General features: G+C 43.9%; 1 protein-coding gene across 1 annotated transcript in view; it reads left to right on the top strand.

Annotated features, from left to right (window-relative positions):
- Positions 1-362: 362 nt before the first annotated feature.
- Positions 363-24,076, top strand: part of LOC307122689 (intelectin-like) — a 64,137-nt gene continuing 40,423 nt past the window's right edge. Inside the window, exons 1-6 of the mRNA XM_079810857.1 lie at positions 363-801; positions 7,285-7,354; positions 18,498-18,632; positions 18,709-18,956; positions 23,177-23,335; positions 23,424-23,544. Of these exons, the coding sequence (XP_079666983.1) occupies positions 694-801; positions 7,285-7,354; positions 18,498-18,632; positions 18,709-18,956; positions 23,177-23,335; positions 23,424-23,544 (841 nt within the window). The 5' untranslated portion in view covers positions 363-693. The remainder of the gene's footprint in view (positions 802-7,284; positions 7,355-18,497; positions 18,633-18,708; positions 18,957-23,176; positions 23,336-23,423; positions 23,545-24,076) is intronic.

Here is a 24,076-nt window from a genome sequence, read left to right as displayed (position 1 = left end):
GTGTACAGTGTATGTCGATTTACTCTTATTAGCTGATCATTCTGATTATGTTCAAGATGGACACATTTCTACCATAGCTCTCCTCTGAGAACGAAGACCTAGCGATCAGGTGTTTTCAATCTTATCTGAAAAGCATTACAACATGCATTACACAAACATATTAATTTTGAGTAAAGTGATGCATTACAAGTAACAAACATGACATAATCATATTACTTTTTGATCTATGCATTACAAGTAATGTACATTACGTAATCAGATTACTTTTTATATAATATAAATTACATTCTAATAACACAAATACATTTTTTTTTACAGTCAAAAAAGTTAGGTTACTGCATGAAATATTTTCAAAAAACAACAGTACAGTAAAAGTATGAATTGTAGCTGGAATATAGGCCTAGCTGTTGATGCATGATGTCCACTGTAGTGGACGGATGATTAATCAGAATTTTCTCCCAATCTAAAATCAATACTTGGAATACTTAACTGTGCTATGACTCAGTCATTAGATATTACTTGATGCACTTAACCTGCAAGAGTCTCCTAGGATGAAAGGAATGGACGGATATTCCAGAGCAACTTTGCATTTCGGAGGGGGGAAAAAATCGACATACAACGACTTGCCTGGTGGCAATGTGTAGGATGATGCACAAGCTTTTTGAATAGCTGTCCGCTACAGTAGTGAACTCTATGCATGAAATGGTTAAACAGGCACGCGCATTCTCTGACTCGCCCAGAAGTTTGAAGTCAAGTCTCGGCAGTGATCGCTACGTCAGAGAAGATAAACAGACAACAAACGTAAGAATTTTTTAACTAAGCCTATACACATTACATTTAAGAAAATACATGAAGTGAGCAAAGCAGATGATAACTGAATGTTTAATCTGTTTATGGTTTTGAAATAAACTTAAGAGAAGTAAACAAGCTGCGCGCTCACATGCAGCATGACAGCTACACCCTGCTTCATAGGGATGGGCGATAGGCCTACCACTTATTTTGTTTTCGATACAATACCGATTTTCAAGGCCAGTATCGCCGATATCGATATCGATACTGATACAATACTTCTAAACTGAACTTTTAAATTATTAAATAAATTACTAAGAGTAAAATAAAGATGTCCACTAACATCATATTTGAAAGGCTTTTTAACATTCAATACACCTTAATTGCAATTTATTAGATAATATTTTTAGTTTACACATGGTTAAAATATGTTAACTTGTAGTAGTAAACATGGAAATCTACAAAAAGTTGAACTATGGTGACTGTAGTAAAAACATGGTTCATTTTCATAAGGGACTGCCTGTGACACACCGTTGCACACATAACATGCAACCTTTTTATTCTGACATGATTTATGTCAACATTAGTTTCAGAATAGAGCATGATCAATATGAACTTTTAACATTACATTTAAATAAGTGTAATTGCACAAACTATGTAGGCTACAATTTCAATTTGTTTATTGTGAAATAACTCAAACATGATTTCTTCTGATGAGCATTGTTCTGGGCTGCGTTTCCTAAAGCATGGTTTCTTATGATAGTTTTGGGAAACTCAGCTCTGTTTGAATACAGTGTCAGCAGTGAGCGAATTCTCTCTCTGACTACGTTTACATGGACAGCAGTAATCTAATTATTGACCTTATTCTGAATAAGACAATATTCTGATTAAGGTGTTTACATGAGTTGCTTTTTATTCCATTCATGTTGCCGTTTTACATGTTACAGAACAGCTCGATTAATGGCACGTCATTACGTCCCCATGCCACGCTACGCTGTCCCACGTCCAATCATAGCACGACTTTGGTGGGTCTGTTAAAATGCAATGGGCTCAGGCAACCCGCTTTAGCCTCTTCCTGCAGGTTTCGCTATAAAAACGAGTGATTTTTATACTTTTTATATATATACCGTGACTTCAAAACCAAGGTATGTACCGAACCATCAGTTTTGTGTACCGTTACACCCCTATATATATGTATATATATTTAATTTACGTTGCTTTATTTGTGTAATATATATTATATATTGTCTCTTTCAGTTTTTTTGAAGAGACACCCCTTTTACCTCCTTATTGACAGCCTACATTTCGATTAATAGCTTTGATTAATGATGAAAAAGGTTTCAAAATCGTGATTGTTTGGATTGTTTTTTCCTGCCGTTGAGCCACAGGCGTTCACTGAATGACCCATTTGGCTCACAAGCCTAGAGATTCCCGACCGCTGTTGTAAGCAGCAGTCAAGCAAGACACATGCACCATAGCAACACGTCATGGCAACGACATTTCAGACTGAAAAATAGGGTGATTTCAGGGTGATTGGGACACTTTTTGCCATTGAGATGACTTGGAAAAAGTGTCCCAATCACCCTGAATTCACCCTACGTAAAAGATAAATGGGAATTTTCTGACATTTGAGCACTTTGTTACTGTTTTGTACGCGTTATATAATAATTATAATTCAAATTCTGTTTTATTTGCCACAATATTATTGATGTGTTACAGTTTGGCTCGGCAGGAAGACAAGGAGAGGCAGAGTATCTCACACGTAGTTTACTCAGAATACAGAAACACATACAGGGCTTGTCCAATGGAACAGCATAACACGGATAACGGGTAGTATAACGGTGACCGGACAAAGACAGAGTGAACAAGAGGAACTTAAATACAAACACAGATGACTGACTAACGAGGGGCACAGGTGATACAGATGAGGATAACTAAACACAGCTGAACAGAACTAGACTAACGAGGGTAACCAAGGAAACAGAGTGGCGGGAAACATAGACAAAGGAACATGTGACCAAAGCAAACAACACGACAGAAACACAGATATGTAACAGATGATTGTTGAGAGGGTCGCTTTTGATTACTTTTTAAAAAGGTCGCTTTTGATTACTTTTTAAAAAGGGCAGGGGCTCGAGCCCCCGAAGCCCTCCCCTCTGCACTTGCCTTGTGTGCATGTGTCCTGTCACAAAATGCGGCGAAAACTCCTACACAACGTTAGTAGTTAGATTAAGGTGTGTACATGTCTATAATGCTCTACGATAATGCGACTTAAATAGGCATACTCCACATGTCTTAATTTGATTTTCGTTTACTTTGAGTATGGCTTTAACCGGATTAAGGTAATTAGAAATCGCTGTTTACATGGTAGCTTCTTAATCAGAGTATTGTCTTAATCGGGTTAATATCGGAGTATTGTTGTCCATGTAAACATACTGAATGTGATTGATTGGTTCAGTCTTGCAGCATTTGCGTGTGTTCAGATCAAGGTTCAGGTGAGCAGGAAATTAATATTATATTATATTTTACGCATTAAATAATCTTTTTAAATAAACCAAATTACTGGTTAAAAAAACACTTTAGTATTGATATTTTCATTTGAATATTGATACTTTTCGATACCCATCCCTAGTGTTACAGTTTCTCGAATCATCCCAGACTCTAACATTTGGAAACCAGTGCTTTTATAGAAAAGCAATTAGTGAAAAAAACAGAATAAGCAAGTATAAGCAATTGATAATGTAGGAAATAGCAGATACTTTTACATAATAAATTGCATGAATGTACCACAGCGTTGGCAAATTTGTTCAAAAGAATGAGAAATTGCTTTGATGTGAACAAGAAGTTTTGGTAACACTTTACAATACGGGTGCACTAATATGCTAGCCTGGCTACGTACTTCAGATCAATTTTCATTTTCCTTCAGGACTGCGGTATATAATTAGGTTTTCTACAAACGGTCCCGGTCCAATCAGCGAACAGAGGGAGTGGCTGAGAACGATGACGTTGATGTTGTGCGCTAGTTTGAGATGACATACATCACGACCAAACGTTGGCGATTGGTTATGGCAGATCCAGAGTGGCTCTGGGTAGATCCAATAGTTTTAAACTTCAGCAGAGTACCCGCCTTCAAGGAAGTAAACGCTTGTCAATGGAGAGTGGCCAGACTCTCTGTACAAATAAAATGTACGAGAGTCTGGTAAGACCAGGCTACTAATATGCATTAATTCATGCTTAATTAAAACCCATTTGTGGCCAAATTTTTCTGAATGGTTTAATGCATATAGTTGTGTTAATAGTGTCCTATGTGAACATTTTCTACATTTATTTTCCCCAGATTTCTTTTTTCTTGAAAATCGTATTTGAATTTGCATCAATTACAGTTCCCATTCAGTTGCTCACTCGATGCCACGTTAGGACCGATGAATAGGAATCTCGCTCACGAGAGCCAATCTATTTTGAGTGTAACTAAACGAGCCAATGCACACAATGTCATAGGCGGGTGACGTGAAACAAGATTTCGGCTTGATTTTTCGTTTTTCGTTCAGAGGTAAAAAAAACGAATAAACAGTTTGAATATTCGATTTCTACACGTGTGCGAGAATTATACGCCCCTTTCTGCTGATTGGTCAGCCGAAGATCAAACTATTCCGTCATCAGTTCGCACAGCAGAATAAAAGTCCTGTGCTGCTACAGCTGTGCGGATTCTTAACGTGTTTATTGCAACTACATTTCATATTTTTCTCATCAAACAACCAGACTAACGAATGGCTCGACACAACCTCTTTGCATCAGGTGGCAGGATATATGGCGGCTGTCACAGCCTACCTTGGTTAAGAAAATAATTTAAAAAATATATATTTTAAACACTAATTCAAAAAGAAAAGAATAATGTGTTGCAACCAGACAACTGGAGAACAACAGATATATTAAAATACATACCCTTTTATTTTATGATTTATGCCTTGTGTTTTATTAAAATTGATTATAATTGATACCTCAAAGGGTGCTTGAGTAGGCTACTGCTGCAAACTCACACACAGGACTGCAACACAAGATTTTCACTAAAGCTTGTAATAACTTGCCATTTCAGTTTGTTTCTCAAACCCTACATTATACTTCAGAGCGCTTGGAATATAGCCTATGGCACGAGTTGCTTATATAGATTATGTTACGACATATTTGCATCCGCTTTTAAAAAAAGGGGCAAATGCGAGCAGGACATTTTTTGTGTGTCTGTGTGTGTGTTCCGAAAAAAAGAAGGTAATAAGCATAATAACCTAATTTGGTAGCTACCCTAGTTCACACAGTTCCAATAAATTGCGATGGGTTAAATACATACGCAGCAGTTATTACTTTGAGTTTATTTCATATTGAGTAAATAAATGTCCAATGACCCCCATATAATTAGGCAGTGATTAAGCACAAAGTTAATGTGGGCAGTAATAATTAACACAATGTATAGCCTATAATGCATTTTGTAATAATACAGCACCATTTTATAATTGACCGTATTTGCCAGAAAAGTCGCACCGAGTGTAATTCACGTGACACCAGGTCATGTTGAGAGAGAAACACGCTAGCGTTGCATTGTAGTAAAAATCTGCATTTTATTATTAGCCTTCATTCAGAAGTAGTGTAAAATACCAGTAAATAAAATACAACATTAACATAGGCCCAATAAACACTATTAACACGTAGGCTATGCATATTTACTTCCCCTCACTGTATGACAAATCCTTAAATTAATGGTATTAAGAAAACAACAAGAATGATAAATATAAGTAGCCATATAATAAAAAATGTATATAGAAGCCTATATAAAAATAGTCTATATATTGTGCCATTTATTACAAACAACATTTAGTTTAAATACCAAGCCTAATTAAATTATTTGAATAGAAACTGTATCAACGTTGTGCTCGTCGCTCTTGCATCTTTCATTTGGTCCAAAGTTTCCATATTTGCAATGTAAAATTTGGATGCTATTATACTATTATGTAAAGAAGGCTTCGTCCAGTCCCATTCACGTATAAGCTAAATCGGCATCTTCACATGCAGAGATATGAGTTTGGAATAACAGCAAGTACTGACTGGCACAGCCTGTTTTTTTATTTTTATTATTTAATTAAATTAAGCAGAATATCTTTTTATATGTTTGGTTTTATTTTGATAATGAACAGGCTGCGATGTCAAGTTACCAATGCCAGAACTGATATGTTATGTGAGCGCGCGAGTTGCCGGCGCCATCACTTAATTTTTTGCATTATATATGTCACTTTGGAATAAATCACAGCATGTTTCATGATAAAAAAAATCTAACTTTACAGTCCGGAAAATACGGTAGGATATAGCAAATTATTTTGCGGACCCCCTGGCACTTTGTTGGTCTAAAGCCGCTGGTCTACAGAAGAAAGCCCTGTCTAGGCTCTGCCCGCCCCGGTACTGGTTGTGTCGAGCCATTTGTTTGTCTGGTTGTTTGATGATAAAAAATATGAAATGTAGTTGCAATAAACACGTTAAGAATCCGCACAGCTGTTGCAGCACAGGACTTTTATTCAACTGTGCGTACTGAGGAAGAACTGATGACGGAATAGTTTGATCTTCGGCTGACCAATCAGCAGAAAGGGGCGTATAATTCCCGGCCACGTGTAGAAATCGATTATTCAAAGTGTTTATTCATTTTTCTACCTCTGAACGAAAAATGAAAAATCAAGCCAAAATCTGTTTTTTCGTTTTTCTAAAAAAAAAAAAAACGAACAACAATTTGTTTTTTTGTTTTCTGTTTTTTAATTGAAAATGGATTTGGAATGGATGGAAGATACCCTGATTCGGACCGTGTCATAGGTGGGTGACGTCATAGACCCGGAAACTATAAAGCATACCGGCAAACACATACCATCAGCTTCTGAAATATGGATGAAGCAAGATGCTTGCGGGCATCAGGGCAGTATGGCAGGGTGACGTTGCGTCTTGCTGAAGACAACAGAACAGACACAGAGGTGGGACAGTAGAGCTGTGGGAATTATTTAATTAATTAAAGCGACTGGAAGTTGAAGTACATAGCTTTAACCATTTTGGTAATTTACATTATATATTTTGGCTATTTACATAATTAGTTAATATAATATGTTATTAGGGAATTAATAAATGATGGCACATTTAATTAATAGCAATTCATATATTATTTAATCTATTAATCATATAGAATGTTCATTAGTTGCTGATGCAGTAGTCATTGATAAATGGTTTAGTTCTTCATGAGTCATACATTAACTCATGATTATCTGTGCATTAGTTAAGCATGAATTAATGCATATTAGTGAACCTGTATTGTAAAGTGTTACCGAATCTGAGAAATATATACAAAGTGAATGAGAAAAACTATTAGCAGGGTAGAGAACAGTAATGAAGCAGGCCGTTGCTTTGCCACAAACTGATTAAAGAATGTGCTTAATGTGTAATTGTGAATAACTCTTCTCCTTTTGTATGCAGAGTACAATAATGTTTTTGGGGATCCTTCTCAGCCTCTCAATCAATTTATGGTTGTGTGAGGCTACACCAAGTAAGTGTAATAATTAGTTTGGATTGAAATGTATTTTCTTAAAGTCTCCCTGTGGTCAAAATCAAGTTTTTTAATGTTGTTTATATGTCTATGTTTTTAATATGCTTTAAGACAAACCATGTGCAAAATCATAAGTCAACACCAGTTAAGTATTTACTCTTTGAAACTGCAGTGACCCAAAAACAGTCTCAAAAACGCTGTTTGAAATTGCTGGTGTTTCTGACGTCACAAACGATACTCGGTTATTGACGTAACCTCGGTTCACTGAGAATAGCGGGAACGAGTATTGTGTCGCTAGACGCATTGGGAAAACTAATTTTCTTTTTTTGTTTAAAATTCAGTGCAACTGCACAGCCATCATAGTGCAGAGCTCTGCACGCAGTAATTGACTGGGCTGTGGGATCTACATGAACCTATGGCGATGTGGCGTATCTGCGTGAACCAATCATGGCGCGTCCCCCCGAATAGAGAACAGAGCCTATATAAGTGATCGCTAGTCATGAAGCACAAAAGCACGGCCGTCTACTCAATACTCATTCCCGTTATTCTCAGGGAACCCAGGTTACGTCAGTAACCTAGAATCGTTCCCTTTCGAAAATGGTTCACCGGTTGCGCTGCTAGACACATTGGGAACAAAATCCAATTATGCCGTGCTATTGCTAAGCAGAACGGCGATGAGGCACTGATAGGCCTGAGGGCGTCAGGGCAGAACTTTGTCTATTCTAACGGGGCCCGGACTAAGGGTCAGAGTCCGCAGAGTAAGTACCCTACTTAGTGGGTTGGGCTCCCCAGAGGCCAACACTCACCTAGACCGAGAGGACTCGTGTCTGCAGTGCAGGGACTTCCATATTGTAAAATCTGGTGAATATGGACGGTGAGGACCAGCCGGACGCCGCACAGATGTCACCAATGGATACACTGCTGGACCATGCCCAAGAAGAGGTCATGCCTGTGGAGTGACCTCTAATGCCGATGGGGCATTGAAGGCCCATCGAAACGTAGGCCAAAGAGATGGTGTCCACTATCAAGTGGGATAATCTTTGCTTCAAGACCGGGAGCGCTTTGGTGCGGCTTCCGAAGCATACAAAGAGTTGCTCTGACTGCCTCTACTGGGCAGAGCACTCTGTATATACTATTAGGGCCCTGACGGGGCAGAGTAAATGTAGTTCCCTTTCAGTTAGTCACTTCGCGTTACATCAGTGACTGACGGAATGGGGGTTTCGCTTAGAAGCCAGTCGCCTTCGAGTTCTACAAAACGAGCCAATGGCAAGACAATGCCATGGGTCTGCGGAATATGCAAAGCGCAACTCTGCCCCATCTTGTGGGTATATAAGTAGGGTTGAGCATCGTTTTGATTTGAACGATTCTGATTCCGATTCTTAGTTTCGATTACGGTTCTTTTCGATTCTCGATTCCGATTCTTTGAGGGGTGGAGTCACAACATGTCACAGGCTCATTTCACAGAGGAAAATTGTATTTTGATTCAATAATGAGTTTTAGTTTTGGGACTTTCTCCGCTGGCATTTTCACTTGCTTTGCTGCAAAGGTGAATGGAGTTTCACATTGAGTCCCGGTTTAACAATAGCATTAACAGCAGTCATATTAGGACTGCTACTAGCGTGGGCAATTTGCGTATAGCTACATTTATCTACGAGGGGGAAAAATAATTTCAGTAACGTTGTTGTTCACCACAATTCGCAATTTGGTCAAGGGCTTTGTTATTACACTACAATCACTTACCTGATTATGACGAGGTGGGATAATGTTAGTTCACCCTGAAAGGAAAGTAAAGCCATCTTTTACTCACCCAGCTGTTGTTCAAATGCGCGTGTTCCTTTGTGTGCGCACTCCAAGCCGCAGTAGCCTCGTGCAATATTGTCATGACAACCGGTACACAATATTCACTTAAGGAGGTTATATTATTAGTATTATTTCTTATCATATACGTTATAGAAAAGACGAGAATCGCGTTTTTTTCTATTGAGCTTGATTTCTCAAAATGGTGCATGTGTGTGTGTGTGCTTATCCTGGGTGCCATGACAACAGTGCGAGTTATTATAGTAGGCATGAGCGCCGGCGGCTGCTGACGGCTCATAGTGTACACAGAGGAGCGCGCTCAGAATAACGGACGAGCTCAGTGTTTTGACTGAATAATACGGTTTCTTTCTCGCAAAACCTTATAGTGTGCCCACTGAACACTTTCCATATGGCATGCGTCTCCCTGTGTCGTTGCGTGATACATTTGTTTATTTTTTGTAATGTTTTAGCTGATCGCCATTCACTGCCATAATAGGAAGGAGCGCGTGCAGGAACAGTATTTTAAATGTCATAGGACATAGGGCACTGGGACAACATCAGGGTAAGTAAAAGAAGGCTTTATTTTCATTTCAGGGTGAACTATCCCTTTAATAAAGTTGGTTAGCGCAGGGTTGCCCGAGGAGGACAGACCTGCGCAGCATTTCAAACAAGCTACACTCGTTAATTTATACACCACATATTTGTAGTGCATCCTCCCGTGCAAGAAATAAGTTTGTCATTTGTGTTGCACTGTGCCGACCCAGGCTTTTTTTTTTTTTAAGTGAAATAAAGCCACACTTTTGAGCGCCGCTTACCGTGCTCCATGGCTGCAACAGAACAAACGGGCGCGGCAAGCACTTCCGAAAACTTGCGCGTTTGGAACCGATGATCGGAATCGAAAACAAAATTTCTAAACGATTCCAATGGCATCGTTATTTTTTAAACAACCGGTTCTCGATGCCCAACCCTATATATAAGGAGCTGCGCATGCAATCTCACATTATGTTTCTGCTTCGGAGCCGAGTGTTCACTTGCCTTCCTGAGCTTTCTTCTCTTAAAGACAAGCAACTCTCCAGAGTGTCGGTGCTACGGCACGTTTCAGCGAGTGTGTTCTCCCTGGGTGCTTCTGCATTTCTGCAGAGTAAAACTCTCTAAAAGAACTACACGTGGCACGTCTTTTTCAAGATGTTTCTAGGTGCGGTCACATGGTTAGTCCGTCTGATGAGCATGATCGCTGTCTTGCGTGCTTGGGTCACACCCCCCTCTAGCACATTGCAACACTTGGTGTTGCCGTATAAGGTTGCTGGTTCGTCCCATGGGGGGCCCATTTGTATCAGTGCTGCAGAAATGTGCTATTTGAAATTTGCTCTTTTAATGCAAATCCTGATGGCCGCAGGGGAACATCGAAACAGCTGAGTCAGATCGTACGCACTGAACAGGAGGCTGCTGTCTGCTGAACTGAGTTCAGATCGTTCCGCTGCTGGGCTCAATCTGACAGCAAGAAGGCTTTCTAGCAGGAGAATAAATCTGAATCCTATGCGAAACGATTCGCTTATATTGGCAGAGGCCCTGCCCATTCTGGCGAGCTCTGCTCTCTATTCAGTGGGACGTGCCAAGATTGGTTCGTGCAGATACACTGCCTCGTCATAGATTCATGCAGTTTGCCACAGCCCAGCCAATCAGCACGTGCAGAGTTGCACTGCGTTCTCTTTCATAGGTTCACTCGACGCTGCGTCACTTTATGACGTAATGGGAACGCCCTCTGGGTGTGCCGATTGTCTGAAGACCTTATAGAATCACGCCAATTCATTGTTCTGGCACATTATACTGGCGAGTGCGCCATCTGCTCCTCAGATTTCTCTGCCTTAACGAAGCAGCCATTTCATGCCCTTCGGTTTAGTTTTTTCTGGCCCAAATATCTTGGATTTCGTTCAACTTTTATCACCAGCACTTCAGCGACTGCCGATAGTGGAACATTGTTCTCCTTGCAGTGAAGTGCCATGGAATTTCGTTGTTGCCTGCCGCCGTGCACTCGCTTCATCGCTAATGACGAACCCCACAGTAAGTGCGTCTAATGTTTGGGGTTTTCACATGCGCACAAGGCGGTTCAGGGGTTTTCAAAGTGTACATTTTGTGATAACCTCCTTCTCAAAACCCTCCGCTCAAGGCTCACCGTTTTTGAGAGGGAGTCATCCGTTTTCCCCCGTCGCACTCCCGAGGCCGCGCAGGCCTCTCTTGGATCCGTGACCTGGGGTTCGGATGTAGAGCTTGAGGATGTGGGGTGTGAGCAGACGGGCCTCACCCTTTCTCTCCCTCTCTCCCCCGAGGACGTGCGCGGGACTCCGCCCGTCGAATTTTCGCACGACTACCTGTGTCCCGAGGCGGTTTCCTTCGGACTGGATGATGTCGTGTTCACCGCAGCGTCCGACTCTGAGGATTTCGGGCCTGCCTTTAATGACGACGCTCTCCCACCTAGCGGCCAGGAAGCGCGGCCTTCAGCGGCATACACGGAGCTCGTCGACGTGCTTTCGCGCGCTAAGGGGAAGCTCGCTATTGAGTGGCCGGACGAACCCCGCGAAGCACAATCCTCTCGGCTTGGCCCTAATTCCAGGCCAACGTGGAGGAAGCTGCTATTCTTCAGCGATCTGCACAGCGAGATACCCAGATCCTGGAAGCAGCCTTTCTCAGCCCGCTTGACTAACGCGGCAGCCGCTGACTTCACCAACCTCGTTGGTTCTGTGGAGCAGGGCTATTCCGCCATTCCTGTGGTTGAGGATACACTGGCCACTCATCTCGCTCCATCTTCAGCTCCCTCGTGGAAGTCCTGCCCCCTTCTTCCCACTAAGCCGCTGGTCAGGCTGGCATGGCCCTTTATACCATGGCCATCCTCCAAGCCTATCATGTGGACGTGCTAAAGGAGATGGACGAGGGCGAAGGTTTGACACCGGAAGCAGTTAAGGAGCTGCGCAAAGCCACGGATTTGGCTTTACGAGCCACGAAGCACACAGCTCGCGCCATAGGACGTTCAATGGTGGGCACGGTGGCGGCAGAGCGCCACCTGTGGCTCAACCTCACGGAAATCCGTGATAAGGAAAAGGTTTTCCTACTGGATGCTCCGGTTTCACAGTCTGGTTTGTTTGGGGAGGCGGTCAACATGGTGGTTGAGAAGTTTAGAGCCGCTAAATCTCAGCAGGGGTGGTAAATGTACTCAAAAGTTATATTCGAGTAAAAGTATATATACCTAAATAAAAAATGACTCCAGTAAAAGTAGAAAGTCCTCCATTCAAACATCACTTGAGTAAAAGTACAAAAGTATCCTAATTAAAATGTACTCAAGTACCGAAAGTAAAAAGTAAATATTAAAATTAACTGTAAATATCAATAATTAAGCAGATCAATTGTTTTGGGAGTGATATGCAATGCTTTAATTGAACAAATGATAAGATTAGATACTGCAATTAAGAATTTGTTAGATTTGCAATCATAAGAGACAATGAAGCAACTTAACATGAACTTAAACTTAAAATAGACATGCTCCATAACATTAGCTGCATCAAACAGAAGATGTGCAAGATACTATTAACTAATTTAAAATTAATTAAAAAGCCATAACCACAATGACATATTACTTAACAATTAGTTAATAGTGATGTGCCTCAACAAGTGAAGTCATGACATAATGAAACCTTTGCCAATCGTTATTTAATGATTAATAAAAGCAGAAAACTGGAAGTTGAAATGCATGGCTTTGACCCATTGTGATAATTAACAGATTAATTTACATTATTAGTTAATATGTTATTAGGGAATTAATACATTGTCATATTTAATTAATAGAAATTCATGTATTACTTAACCTATTAATCATAATGTTTATTTCATAGTAAATAGTGTGCCGTGAAAGAAAAAAGTTTGGGAAACACTGAGCTAACGTTAGTGTGGCTAACCTGACTAGTCAGCTTTTTCAAGTCTAGCCCCGACTGGATCATCCATGACCGATTGACAGCATGCAGGAAGGACCAGCTTACTAGATTGATTCTCTCCTGCACCCAAGTTTTTTGTTGTTGGTTTGGAAAGCAAGTGTAATAAATACTTGGAGCGGGCATGGGGAAATGTATTGGAGTAAAAAGTAAACTTTGTCTTTAATATTTTAGTGGAGTAACAGTGAAAGTAGATGCAAATAAAATATACTCAAGTAAAGTACAGATCCCAGAAAAAAATACTTAAGTAAAGTAACAAAGTATTTTTACTTCATTACTAACCACCACTGAATCTCAGTCTGCCGCTTTTAAGCAGTTCATGCCCAGGAGAGCGAGAGACTCCCCTAACGCCTCCCCCTCTCAGTCCAGAGAACGCCCTTCTCACAGAAGGGAGTTCACCAGTAGGAGGAGCGACCAGGGTCATCCCCCACCCACCATGATCTGGGGAGCTCGTGGTTGCCCATTTCCTCGCCAACGTCCTCACAGGTGCATCGACCCAAAGCGGCACAGCAAACCCTCTGCTCCGGTCACTTCGAGTCGCTCCTGACCGTCTGCTCAGAAAAAGGAGAGCTTCGGCTCATGTCCGAGGCTGGGTCAGAACTCGCAAGCGTTTCTCCCCGCCTCTCACCAGCTCTCCTTATCCAGCTCTGTTATTTTCACCGCCCAGCGCGCCTCGAAATACAGAACTGTCCCGATCCATGCCTTTTCCGGCGCTGAAGGAAAGAGACTTTTGCTTTCTCCCCTCACGTCTGATTGGCTCACCATCCCCCGTTCGTTCAGACGGAGACACATTCGGTCTTCTCCGGGAATCAGCACTGCCATTTTTCCCACTCTGGCCATGACATCTCCCACTCCGCACCAGGACGCCACGTGCTCTCCTTCGCGGATGGCCACGCCTCCCTTCAAGGTTCAGCTCGACACCCTATCTCAGGTATGTCCACCGCACCTCAACACCCCACTCCCTCTGTCACATTTCTCCCACGAGTGGAAGCTTCTGCCAGGGGTGTCATCCTGTGTCCTCCGCACGATTCAGTCCGGTTATACACCCCAGTTCTGTCGCAATCCCCCTCGCTTCGTCGGGGTCATTCAAACTGTAGTAAACAGCGCCTCAGAGGCTTCTGTTCTACAACAGGAACTTACTTCTCTCCTCCTCAAAGGGGCGATAGAGGAGGTCCCGTTAGCGGAAGCAAAATGTGGCTTCTTCAGCCGTTATTTTCTGGTTCCGAAGAAGGACGGCAGACTGCGTCCCATTCTGGACCTTCGCCGTCTGAACTTCGCCCTTTACAGGGGGAAGTTCAAGATGCTAACACTCAAGATTATTTTGTCACAGATACGTGCGGAGGACTGGTTCGTTACGATAGACCTGAAAGATGCATACTTCCATATTCAGGTCGTCCGACGACACAGGAAATTACTCAGATGCAGGCTCCTGGGTCTCATGGCCGCAGCTTCCCCGGTGCTTCCCCTGGGACTGCTCCACATGAGGCCATTCCTCTGGTAGATGAAACGCTTAGGTGCTCGATCAACAGGATCGGCCCCTTCGCCTATTGACGGTGTTGTTTGGCTGCTTCCGCACCCTATCAGTATGGCGGGACCCTCTCTTTCTTCGGAAGGGGGTCAATTTGGGGACTGTTTTCCGTCGCCAAATGATCTCTGGCCCTTCGGCACTTTCTCCTCTCTCTCATGGGACATCATGTCATTGTCAGGACTGACAACATGGCGGTGGTGTCTCATGTGAATCGCCAAGGGGGATCATGGTCACGCACCCTGGACAGGCATGCGCGCCGTCTCCTCCTGTGGGCTCAGGGCAAACTTCTGTCCCTGAGAGCAGTCCATGTACCCAGAGTCTTGAACCTCGCAGCAGATTACCTGTCGAGGCAGAAGCTCAGATCGGGGGAATGGATGCTGAACCCTCAAACTGTATCTCACATTTGGGAAGTGTTCGGCAAAGCGGAGGTGGACCTCTTCGCCTTGAAAGAGTCGTCCCAATGCCGGCTCTGGTTTTCTCTGAGCTCCCCAGCTCCATTGGGGATAGATGCGTTTGCGCATCCTTGGCCCAATCTGAAACTCTATGCATTCCCGTCCATCAAACTGATTCCGGCGGTTCTGTGCATGGTGAGAGAGAGCGGGGTCAGCCTCCTGCTTGTGGCTCCACTCTGGCCGTCCAAGACTTGGTTCTCGGAGATGGTTCTCCTTCTGGATTCTCCCCCTTGGGAGATCCTGATCAGAGAGGACCTATTGTACCAGCTTCAGGGCAGGATTTGGCATCCTCACCCGGAAATTTTGAAGTTGTGGGTATGGCCCATCAAGGGTCAGTAGCTCTAGACACTGGTCTTCCTGCTGATGTTCAGGAGACCATTGCGAGTGCGAGAGCTCCTTCCACTAGGAGGCTCTACTCCTCCAAGTGGAGGGTCTTTGAGTCATGGTGCTCGTCCCATGTGGTGGATCCAGTTAACTGCCTGGTAGGTCCAGTATTGGAGTTCCTGCAAGAAAAGTTTGCTGCTGGAGCAGCAGCTACCACCCTTATGTGGCGTTCACACCGGACATGAATATTTTGCGCTATTCACGTGAAGTTGGACGCTTGAACATTTTGAGTTTACTCACTTCATTCGCGCGTGAAATTCGCTTCAATCGCGTGTGACATTCACTGCACAACAGACGCGAATTCACGTCATGGGAGGGGCTCCTGCCAGCTGGCTCGTCTAGTTGAGAAGCTGTGTTTACACGTCTTTTTTTGTTAAAATCTACTGTTAATGTGTGATAAAACTTAGTTTTAAGACGTTTTCAGGCGATAATGTAGTTGTTTAAAGCTCAAATCTGTGGTTTATTTATAAAAAGAACATTTTATCTGCCGTGTTCGGAGTTGTGAGCTCCAGTGGATCAGCTGCGCTCCGCGCTTGTTTACCCCGGCGAGAGTAGCCTTTCCTCATCTAGTCCTTCTGCCGTCTGCTGCTGGCTCTGATGTCTCTGTGGTGTCTCAAGCTATAATTCGTCTTGTGTATATGTAACGGGCGATCTTTGGTCTCAGTGAAGTTTCATTACTTTTTTATTTTTAGGCTATAACTGTAAGTTGTAGCCGACTAGCACTGACTTTGAATGTTTGACTGAATTGTTTGCTTTATTTCATATATAGCTTATTATACCTTTTACTTATACTTTTGTATTATTGATCATACATAAACTTGCATTTAACAAAAAGAGACTGGGTTGTGTTTCTATCATTTAATGTTATCACAGTGATAATCATATTGTCTGAACCAGATATTAATATACAGATTTTTTTCTCATTGTTGTCACTACTAGAACAAGCTCACGCGTTCAAAACGCTCAATTCGCTTCATTCGCGCCGCCTCATTCGCGAATCGCGCCGCAGAATGCCATTTCGCGTCTCTGCATTGACATGTAAATCACTTGCGCGAATCGCGTCATTCGCGTCCGGTGTGACCGCACCATTAGAGTTTACGTTGCCGCTATCACTGCTCGTAGGGAGTAAGATGAAGCCCTCTAGGCAAGCATAGGTTGGTTTCGTCTTTTATGCGAGGGGTTAGGCTCCTGAGGCCAGCACGCTCCCCTGGTATTCCCTCTTTGGACCTCTCAGTTGTCCTGGAGGGGTTAACAAAGGCTCCCTTTGAGCCCTTGGAGTCAGCTCCGGAGCGGATTCAGACTCTCAAGGCTGCTCTTTTACTAGCATTATCCTCCTTGAAGCGTGTGGGTGACCTACAGGCCCTCTCTGTTTGTGGGACATGTATGGATTTTGCTCCTGGTCTAGTCAAAGTAACCTTAAGACCTAGGCCAGGTTATGTGCCCAAGGTTTTGTCCACTTCGTTTCGTTCTCAGGTTATCACCCTTCATTCTTTTCACCATCCTCCTTTCAACTCGGAGGAGGACGAGAAGCTTCATTTGCTCTGTCCGAGCATTGAAGTGTTATGTAGACCGGTCTGACGATTGGAGGAAATTTAACCAACTCTTGGTGTGCTTCGGTGCTGGCCGCCGCGGGCTTGCCGCGTCGAAGCAGAGGATTTCCCATTGGGTGACGGAGGCTATCTCGCTGGCATATGAGGTGCGTGGTATACCTTCACCTCTTAGCATTAGGGCACACTCTACCAGAAGTGTGGCTTCCTCTCAAGTGCTTTTTAGAGGGGCTCTTCTGGAGGATATTTGTGTAGCGGCAGGTTGGTCCTCCTCGCACACTTTTGTGAGATTCTATAGTTTGGATCTCGACATGGCTCCGGGTTCGCATGTTCTATCTGCTTAATCTGGCCATGCATGTTACCTGTTATTCTTTGAGCCAGATATGGCAGCGCTTTAGCTTGGCGTGTGTGGTAAATCGTTCCCATTACGTCATAAAGTGACGCAGCGTCAAATGAACCTATGAAAGAGAACGTCTCAGGTTACTTGTGTACTGCGTCCGCTGCCAAGCTCCTCGCGCTGCTGACAGGCCTTCCTTTTTGGCAGAGAAATCTGAGGAGCAGATGGCGCGCGCGCCAGTATAATGTGGCAACGTAAGAGCGTCGGGGCGGCGCCCGCGCCATAGGCCAATGAATTGCCGTGATTCTATAAGGGCTTCAAACAATCGGCACACCCAGAGGGCATTCCCATTACGTCATAAAGTGACGCAGTGTCTCGTTCCCTACTTAGAGAACATAGGTTACACAAGTAACCTGAGATGTTTTAAACAAAAGACTTTTAAATTAGAAAATTAGTTTTCCCAATGCATCTAGCAACACAATACGAGTTAACCGTTTTCGAAAGGGAATTACCTTGTAACCAATCATGTCAACGTGCCGGTGGGCTTTAGCATATCATTAACTATTCTCTGAAGCAGTGGAGTCTCAAGATATATTTTTTTGTTGATATGAAAAATCGGGTAGATTTAGCAATATAGCGGCTGAATTATGTATATTATGTATATTATGATGTTATGATGAACTATATGCCTTTCTCTACTGACTGAAGTTGTTCAAAGCCTTTCTAAGGATACTGACTGATACTGAAGGCAGACTGAGATGGCAAACAGGAACATGGTTTGTGTAACATTAGCAACACATTATTAGCTGTTTAATAAAGTATTAAAGCAAAAGAATAATCATATTAATTAGCGTTATGTGTCCATTGTGCAGGGTTTACTTCGGTAAGTTTGTGCGAGTGGGGATAATTTGCATATTCATTAATCCGTGTATACTAAATGAAGGGTGTAGAGTTACATTCAAGCAATTTTAAGGCACAAAGATTTAAATATGAAATTTTGGTTATCAAAGATGAGTTTTAAGGGATAAAATGATTGACTACAGGGAGACTTTAATACTTAGAAAATCCCATGTTTTATGTAAATATATTTCACTCTGTCTTTATGTTTCACATTGTAGCAAATCAACAAGAAACACCATCTATTAATATTGGTGATACCAGCGCCAACCCTGAGATTGTAAAACTTCTGGGCAGAATTAAATATGTTGCTCGAAGTTGCAAAGAAATTCGTGACAAGTATCAGGTTCATGATGGTACGCTCTTTTTATGTTCATTTTCCATTTTAAACAACAACTGCATTTAGCCGACTCAATGCTTCTGTTCACACAGATGGCCTGTACTATCTGGTCTCATCAAGAGGTGTCCTTTACCAGACGTTCTGTGATATGACCACTGCGGGTGGCGGCTGGACGCTGGTCGCTAGTGTTCATGAAAACAACATGCATGGAAAGTGTACTGTTGGTGATCGCTGGTCTAGTCAGCAGGGCAGCAACGCAAACTGGCCTAATGGTGAAGGGACATGGGCTAACATAGTCACGTTTGGAACTGCAGACGCCGCTACAAGTGATGATTATAAGGTAATTTTGTATTACATTAATGGTTCTCTTTTGAGGGAAGATGACACTTTGGGGAATGCCTCCAGTGTTATAGAGCCTGAAGCATGTGTGGAAGTAGTCTCGATTGGTGTAGCATAATGATGCCACATGTGCTGGTGTACATGGAAGCTACAAAGGGGAGCCGGCACACAACAGTCTTAACTTCTGCTCTTCAGCAAGCGTTCTGTGTTGCTCTTGTCTGTCTTATTTGGTGTTGTTTGTCCCAGTAAAAAGCATTCCCTTTATAAAAAGAAAATAAATAGAAAAGTAAGTGTATAAAATGGCGAGTGAGAGGTAATATAGGCAGTGTGCGTCTCATTGTCTTAGATACATCATGGATGAGGACACACACTTGCTCTCTGTTGTGCCTCGGAGCGCTCTCGCCTGGCTCTGTTTGAAGAGGCAGGCCAGACTCACACTCCCTGTGGTTCGGGACCCGCGTCTGCCGAGGCAGCGCAACATGTACAATCATGGGGATCGCAAATGGAGCTAGCTGACGAGTTTGGGGCGGCCTCTGCCCTTTCTCAGCTCTCAGCAGCTAGCTCCAAAGAGCGGAAGTAGCCCCACCTATTAGCCACAGGGAGCAGCCCCACCCATCAGCCGCCAGCTCCAAACACCTGCAGCAGCAGAAGGAGCGTATTGTCTCTCGAGCCCCCTCAAAAAGCCTGGGGAATTCTTCCAAAGGCAGATCCGAGGACTGTCATTCTGACGAGGAAGGCTTCAAGAAAGAGGCCCTGATGCCATGCGCAGGCCTTTAAGGACGGTCCGCCCCCTTGATGGAGCAACAACATATCGCTCCTCCGTGGAGCCCTCAGGAAATCGACGTTTGCTTCCTGTTGCCTTGTGCGCTCCGGGGCAAATCAGTTTCAGGGTGCAAAAATCACAGTGTCTGCCCAAAAGTCGCTGTGGCTCTATCGAGTTTGCTTTCTCAGATGAGCCCTGTAGAAATTCTTGTTTGGTCGTTGTCTGCTGGCCAGCCACTTTAGGCCACCAAAACTATTTTACACTTAACACCCGAGGTCAGTCTTGAGGGACTGATCCCCTTAGTAGAATGTGTAGAAGCTTGGAGGAGTCACAGTATAGGTCCTGTATACAGTAGAAAAAGGGTACAGAATTCAATTTGAGTATCGCCCACCGAAATTCAGGGCATTCATTATTTCAACACAGACATGTGTGTTTAGTTATAGTGTGCTATTGAATGGCTTTAGATGACTTTGTAACAGCAAATCATAATATAATAATGATTGCTGAAGAATCATGTGACGCTCTATATTTCTGATGATTATTTCAGTGATTGCCTGTCTGAATTTTGTCGACAGACGGAGGCGGCACGAAATTTGACGGAGGCGGCCGCCTCATAATTCTCTATGCAGGAAAAACCCTGGGCTGGAGGAACCGGCTCGACCGCGTCCTTCGCCAGTAGGACATCGATCTCTGACCGCAAGACTTGAGCATCGCTGCTTCGCACGGAGGTGAAGAGGATGCCCTTGTACTTGGGAGGCCGGTGTAGCCAAGCCCCCAGAGACCAAACAAGCAGGACCAACGGCACCACAGACGTACCCGGGGTGGGGCAGCGAAGTGGAATAGACAGACCCGACTCGGGAGGCCCGGAGGCTGCCCGGAGTGTTGTCTGAGTATTCCAGGGTGGGGCAGAGTGTGGGTGAGAAGGCCCGGGGGCATTCTCGGTGCCCACACTGCTGCCCCCTGGCAAGGGGAGGGGAGGAAAGAAGTGACAAGGCCTGGGGGCATCGCACACCAATAAATGGCTCTTTTATTGAAAAAGTAGGGGCAGAGATGTTCTGGTACCAGTCGGGCCCCCCGGTCCTGCTTCCCCGATGGAGGCTGCTGGAGGGTTTCGCAGGGGCGGAGGCAGACGCAGGGGGACGCCCTCGGCGACGAGCAGGCGGAGGTGCTGCCGGCGACGACTGGGTTGAGGCAGCAGCGGGTTGTCGGGGCAGGATATTTTTGATGGCCTGCTTCTGGGCCACCGAGAACTGCTGGGCAAAGCTCTCGATGGCGTCACCAAAAAGGCCGTCCTGACAGACAGGGGCGTTGAGAAACCGGACCTTGTCGGAATCACGCATGTCTACCAGGTTCAGCCACAGGTGGCGTTCCTGGACCACTAAGGTGGACATCGCCAGACCCAGGGAGCATGCAGTGACTTTCATCGCCCGGAGAGCGAGGTCCGTCGCCGCACGCAGTTCCTGTATAACACCCTGGTCGGAACTACCCTCATGCAATTCCTTAAGCGCTTTGGCCTGGTGGACCTGCAGGAGCAGCATGGCATGCATAGATGATGTGGCTTCCCCACAGGCGGTGTAAGCCTTGCCCGTTAGTGCAGACGAGAACTTACATGCCCGGGAGGGGAGACGCGGGGCACCCTGCCAGTCTGTAGCGGTCTTGGGACACAGCTGCATCACCACTGACCGCTTGACTGGGGGGATTCCCACGTAACCCTTAGCCGCACCATCATCGAGGGTAGTGAGGACGGAGGAGTCAGTCGATCGGTTTCGAGGGTTGTAAGGCGCTGTCCACGACTTTGTGATATCCTGATGCACTTCCGGGAAGAATGGCACTGGGGCGGGACGCTGAGAACCAGCACGGGCCGTCCCGAGATACCAATCATCCAACCGCTAGGGTTCAGGGCACGGTTGAGGGTTCCATTCGAGCCCGACACTCGCGGTGGCCCGGGAAAATCATAGCTGTAAGCTCTGGGTCGGACTCGGGCAACGCTGTCACACCCGAAGGGGGCAGCGCAGCCGAATCTTCATCCTCAGAGCCCATTAGCTCGTCCCCCGATGCTGCAACCGACATCATATCCTCAGCCGGAGCCCCAAAAGTAATGACTGGAACCCCTCGAGAGGGGCCAGCGCACTCTTCTGGAAACTCCACCGGCGCAGCGGAGGGGGGAGGGGCCGAGGAGCCGTTTGACCCGTCAGGGATGCCCTCACAGTAACCCTCAGGTCGCCACCAAAGTTATCAGCCAAAGTAGCAGCCCTTTGCTTTGCAGCGGGAGGGCCGCTAGATTAGGGGATATGCAATGGCACTCCACCCCTTTCGAGGTATTGGAGTCTAGACCGTAGAACTGCGATGGTCATGTTCCCGCAGTGGGAACATGAGTCATTCACAAACGCTGCCTCAGCGTGCTGAACGCCCAAACACGTGAGACAAAGAACGTGACCGTCAACTGGGTGACAGAAATCGACCGCATCCAGAAACACACGGTTTGAATGACATCTTGAAAAAGATGCAGGGTCAAACCGTGTTGCTCTTTTAGAAAGGAAACTGCTCTTTTTAAGTGCTGAAGCACTCAGGGAGATGACCGCGGCACACACAGTACAATGTTGCAAGCCTGTGTGAGCACTCAAAAAACAGAAACGCCCAGCAAACCAACTCTTTGATCTCGTTTGAAGCAGCCACCTGCTGAGACGCGCCATCACACCTGCACTGGAAGCAGCAGTCGTTCCTCTCACGAGACCCGTAGTCACACTCTTCGTAGAAACAGGAATACACACTGTTCGGCTCCAAAGTAGAAAGCAATGAACAAGCATTCCACTTCCTTATTCATACCCGCACCGCAGGGCGGAGTGTGGAATGCGTGAATTGCATGCCAATCTCCATTGGCTCGTTTTTAACACTCTCAAAGTAGATTGGTCTCTGAGATCAGATCCCAATTCGTCGGTCAGTTCCGACGTACGACGAACGTGACCGACTGAAAGGGAACTAAATTTATTGCAGCAGTCTAACAAGGTTATTATATTGAATTTTTTCGAGGGGGTGGGTGGGGGCTTGTAACATAACTAGTAATGTAACTGATTACTTTTAAAAGGAGTAATCAATCAGTAATTTAATTACGTTTCCAGAGTAACTTGCACAACACTGATAATGATACTATTGGCTGAATCGAGATGGTTTCATAGCTGACAAACTTTGCAAAATTGACGCTGTTATTGAACTGATTAAATCAGATTTGTTCCATAATTGATGAACTTTGCAACATTTACACTGTGAACTGTATTGAATCAACATAAATTGATCTGAAAATTACACAATTGTAGAGCTATATTACTGCTGAAAACAAAGTTGTTTCATAAATTCAGTTTTGCTACATTATCGTTATTTTCCTTTTTATTACTGTAAAGCTGATTTGAAACAATCTGAATTTTATAAAGCACTATACTTATAAAAATATGACTTGACAGAATCCTGGATACTTTGACATTGCTGCACAGGATGTGTCTGTGTGGCATGTTCCTAATAATATGGAGTTGGAACATTGGACCACTGCCTCCATCCTGAGATACCACACCGAAAATCACTTCTTATCTCTACATGGAGGAAATCTTTTCAATTTATTCAAGGTTCACATCTTAGTTTAAAGTTTGAAATATTCACAGAAATATAGGCGAAGGCCACAAAATAACCCAACAGATTTTTTTTTTTTACCAGAAATTCCCTGTGAGGTTTGGAATCGGGACATGCAACATTGATAATGGACCTGCTATTCCAATAGTGTATGATACTGGAAGTGTGGATTCTACCAAAACACTGTATGGACCTAATTCAAGAGGTACAGTATTACCCATTGAACCAATATTTTTCAAATATTTTTTAAAGAAAGTAGCTACATCGACTGCGTATTATTCAGTGAAATCAGGGTATCTTTCATTCATGAGTTTTTTTTTTATTTAATATTGAAATCAGACAAATTAGAAAATGCACTTTTTTTTCGTTATTTTTTTTTGTTGTCAAAATTAAAACGGAAAAAAAAACAAGAATGTGGCTTGATTTTTCGTTTTTACATTATGGGGTTGGAAATTAATAATCAACTAGATTATTCAATCTCTGCAAAAATTTTTTTTTTTTACACGGAAACGGTACTGCGTTGAACACCCTGTTCTGATGCCGCAAGAGTTGCAACTAAGGCAGCTGAGAAGGCCATTCTTTGTGTTCTTTTTAAAGAATTTTCGGAGCCTGATGAAATCGATATAAATACGTGTTTAATACTGCAAAATACATGCAATAACTGCCCTTGCCATCCAGAATAAAAGAGAACATCCCCACCCCATTTAATTAACTTTTTTATCTCCTGGTAATCAATT

This window comes from Gobio gobio (assembly GCF_949357685.1).
Source record: "Gobio gobio genome assembly, chromosome: 2".
NCBI classification, from domain to species: Eukaryota; Metazoa; Chordata; class Actinopteri; order Cypriniformes; family Gobionidae; genus Gobio; species Gobio gobio.
Note: the sequence above shows the minus strand (reverse complement) of the source record. Positions and strands in the feature narration are given on the sequence as shown.